The following is an 11,464-nucleotide window of genomic DNA, read 5'->3' as shown; positions in this document are numbered from 1 at the left end:
TCCTCAAGATCTATTTTCTCTATTCAAAGAGAACACCCACAATATTTTACTTTTCGAAGTTCAACCAGAAAAAACCAGCCTAGAGACTTAACCAGGCACTACCGCACATAAAGCATCATAGTTCAAAGCAATCTTACTCAAATCACTAACTATGCTGCAAGCCCAGAAGAATTGCATAAATGACCCCATACCACAAATCAAACTATAAGCAAATCCATAGCCAGCATATCTTGGGTCCAAAAACAATTGAAAGTTTATAATCATCTTACAGAATTAGCAATCGAGTGCAACATTTGGGTTCAATATTCCAAGTTCTCCAACTCCAATTTTTAATAGAGCAGTAGATATAACCTTTTGGAACCATACCGTTCAAGCCCGCTCAAAAGCTATATCCAATGCCTACATGCATAGCTTGATAATGCATAGAAAACAGGACCACACCCAACAACAGATTTAGATACCAATCAAGCACACTTCCAGAAACAATCAAATCACATACGGACCAAAAAGTATGCATCAAGACTGCATCGGCACACTGGGACTACCCTCAAGAAGCACCATCAAAAAGCGAACTTCCTATTCTATGCAGATCTGCACTACCCTATCATATTTAAGAGGGACTTAAAGACAGACTATCAACCTCTGGATGGGACATAACCGAGGAAAGGAGCAGTATACGCTCCTCACTCTAGAAAGGCAGCAAAAAAAGAGTAACAAGAAATAAGGATTTTCTTACCTGTCGAACAAGAAAACTGTAGATTAGTCACCCAGAACATGCATAGTGCACACAATGGGTTGAAGAGCACATTCTGCCGTACATATCAGACAAGTCAAGTTGCAAACAAGCATGCAGAGACCATAGCGATCAGACCACATGTACAAATGCATTCTCATCCATAGCCTCATGTATGCATCATGCAGACTATGAATGCCTAAACCGTCCTGCCGTAGACACCCATTCACCCAGGTGGAAACTGACTTCAAGACTTAGAATGTTTTTAGTATGTGCCTTTGAATCGCTCTGCTCAGTAGCTGCACCAAACCTGTTTTACACAAAATAAAAGAACATGAGCACACAAACTTTTGAATCAATGCACCAGCAGGCGACCAAGTAGAGCACAAACCTTGCTGCTCTTGCTTCTCTTCCCAACTTCAACAGACGTGCATTACTTCGTAACGGGTGCGAATCGTTCTTGACGAGCCTTCTTCCTGGTCGCTTCGTCATATATGCCAAATCTGTGAAAATTTTATGAATATACTCTCAGGAAAGCCTTCACACACAAAAACTACAAAAGAGCTGAAGGGACATAAGTGATTATTACCTTGCAGCTCGTTGCTTCCTCTTTTCAGATTCTGGCTCCTGTACAGAAGCATTTTTCTTGCCTTGTGCACCAGCGAACCTTAAAGAATGTAATGAACTTTAGTAGAGCTTCACAAATGAAAAGGTTGATTTTTCACCATTGAAAACCCCACGAAACCAATTCACTAAAACTTGTACTGTTTCAAACTTTTGTAAGTCAACTATCTCTTTTTTATGGTCTCAGTTTGTACGAGATTGACTGGAAGCTATATTGGCAAGTGCAGTACAACATAAGTGCAAAGTGTTGCATGCCAACAATAAATTCCTTGATAACAGGTTATTACATTTGGTATAGGTAATGGTTGATATAAACCTACATTTCAATCTGTACCTTTCCCTCGACAACTTTCAAATTGAAGCCCCCATGCTGCATGGCACGGCTGAAAACATCGATGAGAGCTTCTTTATGCCTCATTATCTCTCACAGCTTTATGCCCAACTGCTATCTTCCCACAGGTATTTAAAGTACTACAGAAAAATACACATACAGTATCCCATAAAATTTCTCAATAAAAGGAGGAGAAATCCACATACAAAAGAGCTTCCATGGCTAACTGCTGTTCAAAAGAGAGCAAACGTACTGTAGCCAATAGCCACATGCTTAGCACTATTATAGGCAAACTCCACCGTCGAGAAGTACTTCTCCCGACATGCATAAAGCAAATCCTCCAAAGCCTGATTCACCCTCTCTGTTTGCCCATCAGACTGATGATGACCAAAGAAACACTTACTCAGCGTATCTCCAATCTCTGGAAAAACAGCGGCCAGAAATGTCCTAAAAACTTTGAGTCCCTATATCACTACCTAAATCAAAAGGCAGTCCATACAACCTTAAAAGCTGCTGAAGCAACTTTTGCGCCATTTCAGTTGCCCTCACTATCACTTTTGTAGGTAAAAATCGTGCCATCTTCATCAATCATCTATCACCACCAAGATAGCATCACGCTCTCTGTTGATCCTTGGCAAACCTACAATGAAGTGCATGAAAATACTCTCCCATTTACCTCTTGGGATCTCTAGAGAATGTACCATACCTCCAGCCCTAAGGCGTTTAGCCTTATACACTTGACATTGACAACACTTAACCACATAGTTCTAAACAGCCTTATTCACTTGACATTGACAACACTTAACCACATAGTTCTAAACATACGCCTTCATCTTTAGGCTAGTAAAACGTTCATTTTACTAAATCAAGGATTCTCGCTATATGTGCGTCATAACATTCATACAAGATCCTTTTCCTAATCTCAATTTTATCTTGCATACAAACCACCTCATTCCGGAACAGCAATCCATTCCAAATAAGGAACTGACCACCTGCCACACTCAAAGATGGAATGACTCTTGAGTCATTTGTGGAGCTCCATGTGTGGACCTGCTGGCAAATACTGACCAAAATGATTGTCGGTCTTGAAAGAGTGCACAGAGCGGAAGCAAAAGGGCACTAGAGTGTGCTTAATAAAGAGTGCGAGAGAGAGAGAGAGAGAGAGAGAGAGAGAGATGGAGCAACTATGCTAAATATACTGAAGCAAAACAATCCCAAGCAAGAGACACAAGTCTCATAAGTGAGGGAGCAAAAGATGTACAAGACAAGATACAAAAGTGAGAGGCCAGCCCACCTATTTATAGGTGGGGAGGACTGGCCGACTGGAAAAAAGACATCCAGGTTGGGGAAAAATCCCAAAAAAATATATAAAATAAGGGTGGCCAGCCCACAATCAAGGGCCATGCAAAAGGGACCAAAAGGACACCAGACATGGGCAGAAACTGGGGATGAATGTGCTAACACCCCCTCTCAGCACCAGATGCTGAACAAACTCCGAGAAGCCGAAGATGAGGAGCCAAGGAAACCTGAGAAACCGGCTTGGTGAACAAATCTACAACATTCTCCGCTGAAGGAAAATACTCCAAACGCAAATCTCCAACAAGAACCCGTTCACGAACATAGTGATACTATATCTCAATGTGTTTCGTACAAGCATGAAACACAGGGTTCTTGGCGATGGCGATGCAACTCTGATTGTCACACCAAAGAAGAGTAGATCCGGTAGAAGGACAGCCAAGCTCCTCCAATAATCTCCGCAACCAAATCGCCTCACATGCACCATAACAAACCGCACGATACTCCACCTCTGTAGAGGAAAGCACCACAGTAGGCTGCTTCTTACTGCTCCATGAAATAGCTCCAGTCCCAAGTGAAAAAACACAACCAATGGTGGTCGAACGTCGAGTATCTGCATCTCTAGCCCAATCTGAATCAGACGATCCAACACGAGTGCATCCTTGGCCATAGAAGATGCCAAAGTCCAGAGTGCCACGCAAATACCGAAGAACTCTTAGGGCACACCGCCAATGCTGCTAATGGGGTTTGGATGAGAAAGAACTCAATAAACTGACTGCGAAACATATATCCAAACCGGAGTAGGTCAACCAAACCAAACAACCGACGAGAACCCGATACTATCCCTGATCAATCCCTGGAGAAGGATCAAGTAGAGAAAGCTTCTCACTAGTATCCATAGGAGAAGATGCTGGTCTGCATCCAGTCATCTGAAATCTGTCAAGAATCTCTCGTGTGTACTTCTGCCGAGAGAAGAAAATGCCCTTCGAGGTCTGCCGAATCTCAAAGCCAAGAAAATAATGCAAAAGGCCAAGATCCGTCATCTCAAACTCTGTCTCCAAAGCATCCCTGACTGAACGGATCCTCACAAAATAAGAACCTGTAAAGATGAGGTCATCAACATAGACCACAATGATAACAATCAACCCCCTCTCAAGGAGGATATAAAGGTTCGAATCTGCATGAGAACGACGCAGGCCAAGCTTCTGAAAAAACTCATCAATCCGCTGATACCAAGCCCGTGGAGCTTGCTTCAGACCATATAAAGCCTTCTTCAACCGATACACCTGATCCTGTTTGCCTGGAACAACAAATCCCGGCGGCTGATCGATATAAACATCATGTGCAAGCTCTCCATTCAAGAAAGCCGACTTGACGTCCATCTGGAATACGAGCCATCTATGATGTCCTGCAAGAGCAAGAACCGTGCGAATGGTAGTCATCCGGGCCGTTGGAGCGAAGGTCTCATCGAAGTCGACTCCAAGGCGCTGTGCATAACCCTTGCCAACCAACCTCGCCTTGTGCTTGTCCAAGCTGCCATCAGCTCAGAACTTCGATTTGAAGATCCAACGCACACCAATCACCTTACACTGCATTGGCCTAGGCACCAAAATCCAAGAGCCATTCCGTTCGATAGCATCCAGCTCTGCCTTCATAAGCTCATGTGAAAGAGCCTCATCCACAGAAGTGGGATCAGAAGGACCATAAATGATAGAGGACATAAGAGCATAATTAACAAACATGTTGCCCTCATGAATTTGTTTCCCTGTAACTCTAGAAGAACGCCAGAGAGAGCCAGGTGGAGAAGCAGAAGGAAGCTCACGTAACCCAGAATCACGAGCTGTCTGATAATACCATCCAGGCACAAATCTACTCGAACTCCCTGGAGAAGGAGCAGAGTCACATCATCATCTGACTGAGAATCCACAACTGGAGGCAAAATAGAAGCAGAGGGAGGAGGAGGAGGAGAAGGAGACGGAGGAGGAGACGGAGGTGGAGGTGGAGGTGGAGGAAGAAGAAGCTCACCACTCCCCTCTGAAGATGTAGGAGTCTCGTCGAACACCACATCACGGCTCACAACAACTTTGTCGGCCTGAGGATCATCAAGACGATATGCCTTGGACACACTGCTGTATCCGAGAAAAGTCATGCGCTAAGACTTTGAGTCCAACTTGGAGCGATGCTCCTTAGGCACATGAACATACGTCGAACACCCAAATATCCGAAAATGAACAATCGAGGGCTTCCAACCACAAGAGGAACAAGCAGAAGATGGAGCCTTGATGGTCGGTAAACCCTCAACTAACCCATCCTTCGAAGCGCGTTGTAGAAGCTGATAGCTCAAATGGCCAAACCGAGCATGCCAAAGAGCAGAAGAAGCACCAGAAGAAAGCAGAGCGGTCAACTTGTACAGACCACTATCCTGGACTCCCTGAGCCAAGATGCTACCAGTCGCCTTATCACGAATGGTAATCTCATAACGAGAAAAGATCACCTCCGCACCCTGAGCTGTAAGAGCACTCACTGACAAAAGATTAAAAGCCCAATCTAGAATATACAGAACGTCAAAGAAGTACCTCTTGTCCTTGGAAGAGCAGAAGATGGAAATGGTGCCATGACCATGTACTGGCACAGAAGAAGAATCACCCAAAGTGATCTCACCTAACCTGGTAGTGAAGCCCTGGAACCAATCTCGATGGGGTGTCATGTGAGCAGTAGCACCGCTATGCACAATCCACGACCGTGGTGACTGAGAAGTCACAAGAGCAAGTATACGACGAGTACCTGCTAATAGAAGAATGTAATCATCCTTCTTGGTCTGAGACACCGTTGTAGAGGAAGAGTTCTTTGCTGCTTCATCCCGCTTCTTCTTATGACATTGGGGTGATTTATGACCCTTCTTGCCACAATAATGACACTCAATGTCTTTGTTTTTAGAAGATTTGTTGTTGTCTTTATCCTTGTCGGAATCCTTGGAGTTCTTGTCAGAACCCCCTTTCCCTTTCTTTTGTTGATTCTTCACTTTATCTCGCGCTGCCAAAGCTCCATCGGGACCACCAGAGGTGCCAATCCGCTCCTCAAAGCGAGACTCAATCTGCATAATGGAGGGGAGAACTTCCTCCCAAGTAACTGGAACAGAACGAGCAGAAGAAACAAGAGACTAAAAATATGCATCAAACCTCTCTGGAAGCTTGGAGAGAAGCCGAATAGCCATGTCCTTTGTAGAGATGTCCTTGCCACAAACAGCAAGCTTGTCCCAAAGATCTTTCATCTTCGAGATTAAAGCAGACAAAGATGGAAAGGCGGAAATTGATAAGTTCATAAGTTGCTTTTCCAACGCCTTCCAAACTTCATGTGCAGCATCTGCTGTACGCACATGAGAGAGAACAGAATCCTGACAATTCAACATCAGAAAGGAGAAAACACGACGATCGTTCACCTGCCAAATATCAATCTGTGCCTGAGTCACACCACCGGAAGCAAGGGTGGGAGGGGTGGCATTGGCTGGTGTAACAAGCCAATCCCAAAGATCCACGCCATGCAAGGCCGATTTCACCTTCACCTTCCATAGGGTGTAGTTGGAACCATCCAACTTCGCAAACTCGGAGAACATATGAAGAGAAGTCGGAGCAGCCATCACAAAAGCTTGGGCTCAATCTCAGAAATATGCACAATCTCAAAAGAAGAAGTGTCCTCCACAGGTACCAAGGGTGCCACCAAAGCCCGAACTGCCACAATCCCCCTCTACACAAGGGAATGACCAACGGAGAGAAAAACACAGCCAGAAAGGGTCCTGAAAAAACAAGCCGCCTAGATCCAACTCCACGTGGAATAAAACGTTGATCACAAAATTACCTTATGGCTGCAAGCGGTGAAGCCAATCTGAAGAGGAAGTGATCAGCAGATGCTGTCCAGAAAACGCAGCAACAAGTAGGCTGCAAATTTGAGCAAAAACGCAAAGCAAAAGGTGCAGAAAATAGGGCTGAATCTGGGGCAGCAGAGGAGTCGCTGAACCAGGAGCGATGATACCATGAAAGAGTGCACAGAGTAGAAGAAAAAGGACACTAGAGTGTGTAAGAGAGAGAGAGAGAGAGAGAGAGAGAGAGAGAGAGAGAGAGAGAGATGGAGCAACTATGCTGAATATACTGAAGCAAAACAGTCCCAAGCAAGAGACACAAGTAGTCTCATAAGTGAGGGAGCAAAAGATGTACAAGACAAGATACAAAAGTGAGAGGCCAGCCCACCTATTTATAGGTGGGGAGAGCTGGCCGACTGGAACTGCAAAAGCTGGCTGACTGGACATCTATAGCTGGCCGACTGGGAAAAAGGCATCCAAGCTAGGAAAAATCCCAGAAAAATATATAAAATAAGGGTGGCCAGCCCACAATCAAGGGCCATGCAAAAGGAACCAAAAGGACACCAGAAATGGGCAAAAACTAGCGATGAATGTGCTAACAGGTCTCACATAGCCCCCTCAAAGAGTCACAAAGGTCAGCCCTAGTCTCAATGAAGCTCAAAGAGTTCACCTCCCCAAATCTACTCAAGGCATTCGCTTCTCGATTCGGGCTACTCTTCCAATATTTTATTTCCATATCAAAGTCTTGCATCAACCAAACCCCATTGTGCCTTCCTTGAAGTTCCTTCCCCTCAACTCAGACCTATCACAAATGTTTAATCAACTCATGGTTGAAGAGCACAATAAACTTGGTTCCAATAACCGCAAACTCTTTCTCCCGAGTGTGCCATCTCTTTGTGTATCATCAAGCTTCATGCCTTCAAATGCCACAAGTCAGTAATCCTAGAACAATGTTGCGAATACCGTGAAATCGCTTATCTAGGGAGCAAGGAGAGACCAGAGTTAAGCATACAACAGATCAGCATCTTCATTCGACAATATGCAATTCATCTTCCTACCTCCTACATAGAGGAAATCCGGCATCTACGGGTGGACCTCAGCATTGGAGAAAGGATCAATCATTCGTCATCAGCATCCAGCATCTCTCTCTCATCCCGAGAAGGATATTCTTTAGGAAAGCATCGTAGATCTGGTTAAATCTCATTGTAAACGCATTCATTTAATATAGCTCCATCGCATTGCATTGACACCATTGTCTATCTCTTAAGTATCATTAAGTGAAGTTTAGTATTAGCCTAGGTTTGCAAGGACTACTCTGTCAGTCACTCGTCTCACTTAGCCTTCTCCCTCTTTCATTGTGTTCGCATACAAAATCCGTCTATGCTGCTCACACTCCAATGATAGACTGACGCGTTGCACGTTCTTACGCCAGCGATGCTTGTCTAAGCACACTCCATCGTGCTCGTTTGAAGCCTCTCTACCTCCTAGGCATCTAACTCTCAACCCGAACTAGACTCTACCCACAGCTTGACACTCACAAGTGGTCACTGTATCGGCTCCACCGTTCGACTCTCCATAACGGCTCGTCGGTGATGTTACCTAAGCAGCCACTCTATGAGGATGGCAAGGTGCAAACCTCAAATACAATGGAGCACAATCCAACCGGCTCGGACTCGATTGTCCATTGTCGACCTCATGTCGTGTCTACACTCTAGGCCGTGCGCAATCTGTTGTGCTCGCTTGGTCAATCATAGTGTTAGATTAACTCCATCTCTATAGAAAGTCAGTCCACCGACTTCTACGAGAGCCACCACTATTAGGTCTACTCATGTTAGAGCATTGGTCTCATGGTCCATCGTGATGACCTTTCAATGTCGAACGGCCCACACGACTAGTCCGCTACCCACGTGGCCTCCTAGATATGTGCATGCTCTTTTCATGAGCATCCCACTTAGTGATGCGGCCAAGGCTCGCCATTATAGTACCTTGCCCATGTATATGCCGGTCGGCTCCAAGACACGACCTAGGCTCCGTCCATTGAGCCATGCGGCCTCTCCATGCTAACACACCATCTTTTGAAGTGTGAGTTCTTCAAAAGAGAACTCATATATATACGACATCACATTTCTTGAGATGGGATGGGCACAGATCTTGAGCGGATACAAAAGGTTTTAGGTTGGTCTTTTCCTCAGATTGTAAGACAACTTCGAGTTTTTTTTTTTGAAATTCACTGACTTTCTTAAGAAGTTGGTGAAGGATTGATTGTTCACAGATCTCGTTCGGAGAAGAGGACGTAAGTTGAATAGAGTCCGGTTTCTTGGAATGAGAAGCTCGAGGCTTTTCAAGCTCTTCAACTTAAGACAAAGGAAGCACCTGTATTGGCCTTGTCGGATCCTAGCAGACCATTTATGGTTGAGACAAATGCTGGAAACGCTGAGAAGAGGCCTGAGATATGAGTTGCTGAATGTTAAACTCCTCACTCACCTAGGGTCTTGGAGCTGAAGACCACAAACAATGATGAAATAATGGAGATGATCAACTAAATGTATGATGCGCTGCTTATATATGCGGTACTGATGCTGGTCGAGCAGGTATGCTGTTGTCGGCCAGGTGTCTAAGACCTCATGACTGCAATAAATGCCCTATTAATGATGTCGCCTGCTGATACTGCTGTCGGCTGGTCATAACAGGCCCCAACCTAATGTAGTAAATGCTCTATATGCTATTAAATGCTTTATGTGCTGATGTAGGAGCTGAAACAGTCTCATACATGCTATGATAAATGCTTGAATGCCTGAATAAATGGATTATACCTGAATAAACGGATTAATGCCTACTAAATGGTTATGGATGCCATGTCACTTGTGCAACCCATTGGATGTGCACGTGACATAATGTGTTCACACCAAATAAACTAGAAACAACCTTTCACAGTAAGACTCTAATAATTCCAACACCCTTTGCCTCAACCAACTCCCCTTCTCTTGCCTCCATCAAGTACTTACCCCAAACGAGCACGCATACAAAACAGTGCATCTCTGCTATCTCTCATATATGCAACAAACACACAACCTTGACGCCAAATCCACCCTAATCACAACTGAAAGCAAGGTTAGTCCCAAACCAAATCATAAGGTAGCATGCTAACTCACCTCCCAACTGCAATAGGTATCCAACGATCTCCCCTAAGCCAAGGCTATGGCTTCCTGCACAATCCCATAGGCCCATGTCTAACTCCAATGTCCCATACCACCGAAGCTTGCCCGAAAGCCTTCGAAACGCCAACCTACGTACTCCCCATGTACTCGGCATGAGCATGTCTACTCTCTTGGTCCAAGCCAGACCTTCAGCGGTGCATCCACACAACTGTATCTCATAATAACCCAGGCTCTCACCTCCAACACCATAAATAGCTAACTTGCTATAAATGGCCATTAAGTTTGTTTTATCAAATCCAAGAACCCTAGCCAAGAATCTGCCAACTAATCCCTAATCCCAAGGGCCCCTAACCTCATTGGATTAGGTTCCTAATCCGTAGATTAGTATCCAAGTACATAACAATATTCCTTCGCTACTTCAATCTCCCGGTTGGAGAGCGCTCCTTAAACTCTGCTTTTTCTATGGATCCACATAAATTGAAAAACAAAAACCAATCAATTCCTATCACCTTTCATTGCTTGTTTTCAAGTCGCCATACCATGTAGACCACTAGAAACGAATACCCCAGAGTAGAGGAGCAACTACTATAGAGTCTCATAGTCTTTAACCATTGCACACTCACATGCTTCGGCCTCACAATCAAAGACCAAAACTAACAAAAAAAACATATCACTACTACCATCCCTAACTCAAAGAGTTCCCAATCTGCCTCTACCTATACGAGATGGAGAGACCACAACAGCATTTCAACCACCTCAACTGACGAAGTAGGGGGGAGTAGTACAAACAAGATCCTTGCATAAAAGATTCCCACATTTGCATGGCAGCCCAAATTCCTCACCCAAGCTATCTTTCTTTCATGATTAAGGACTAGGCACCCCTTTAAACATGCCTCAATTCCCATTCAAGCTCTCTTGCAGCATTCATGGCCTTGGCTATCTTGAATTTACAAAGAAGAAGTTTACTTACAAGGAGAAACCTTTATTCCTCCACAAAGCCTATTCCTAATAAAAGACAATGTCTATCCTTATCTCAAAGTTCTTTGAAATTCTAGAATATGTATGTAGCTTGTGCAAATAGATGACCAACTTTAACAACCTCACTTCGTTAACCAAGAACCTACCTCTCCACTCAAGTCTAAGACGCTTCTGTCATGGAGCAACAAACACTCCTCACTCATAGAAATAAGAAACCCCATAGCTTTGTGCATAGCATATTATAAGCTTTTTCATGTAGCTATCTTATCTTTATTTCACTAAAAAATTGCAAACCCTTACAATCATCTATATGGATCATTGTCTCAGCCTGACAAGAAGTTGAGTTGTAATAAATAACAAGGCAAGCAACCGATTGATGCTTCAGGCAAGCAATCCATCTGAAACTCAGTGTTACCATGGGCCTCCCTTTAAGTGGCTCACATTCAAACAAGCTTGTCAAGCCTTAGCCTTGTAGCTGATGGGAAGCA

General features: G+C 44.3%; 1 protein-coding gene across 1 annotated transcript in view; it reads right to left on the bottom strand.

The window, feature by feature from the left end:
- Positions 1-203: 203 nt before the first annotated feature.
- Positions 204-11,464, bottom strand: part of LOC147613779 (uncharacterized) — a 13,202-nt gene continuing 1,941 nt past the window's right edge. Inside the window, exons 2-4 of the mRNA XM_086781768.1 lie at positions 1,323-1,400; positions 1,125-1,236; positions 204-1,043 (exon numbers count right to left, since the gene is read on the bottom strand). Of these exons, the coding sequence (XP_086637894.1) occupies positions 1,167-1,236; positions 1,323-1,400 (148 nt within the window). The 3' untranslated portion in view covers positions 204-1,043; positions 1,125-1,166. The remainder of the gene's footprint in view (positions 1,044-1,124; positions 1,237-1,322; positions 1,401-11,464) is intronic.

The sequence above is a fragment of the Cibotium barometz genome, chromosome 43 (assembly GCF_041138505.1).
Source record: "Cibotium barometz isolate CiBa-2024 chromosome 43, ASM4113850v1, whole genome shotgun sequence".
Taxonomy (NCBI): domain Eukaryota; kingdom Viridiplantae; phylum Streptophyta; class Polypodiopsida; order Cyatheales; family Cibotiaceae; genus Cibotium; species Cibotium barometz.
The sequence above is the reverse complement of the archived record's forward strand: the minus strand, read 5'-3'. Positions and strand labels throughout refer to the sequence as shown.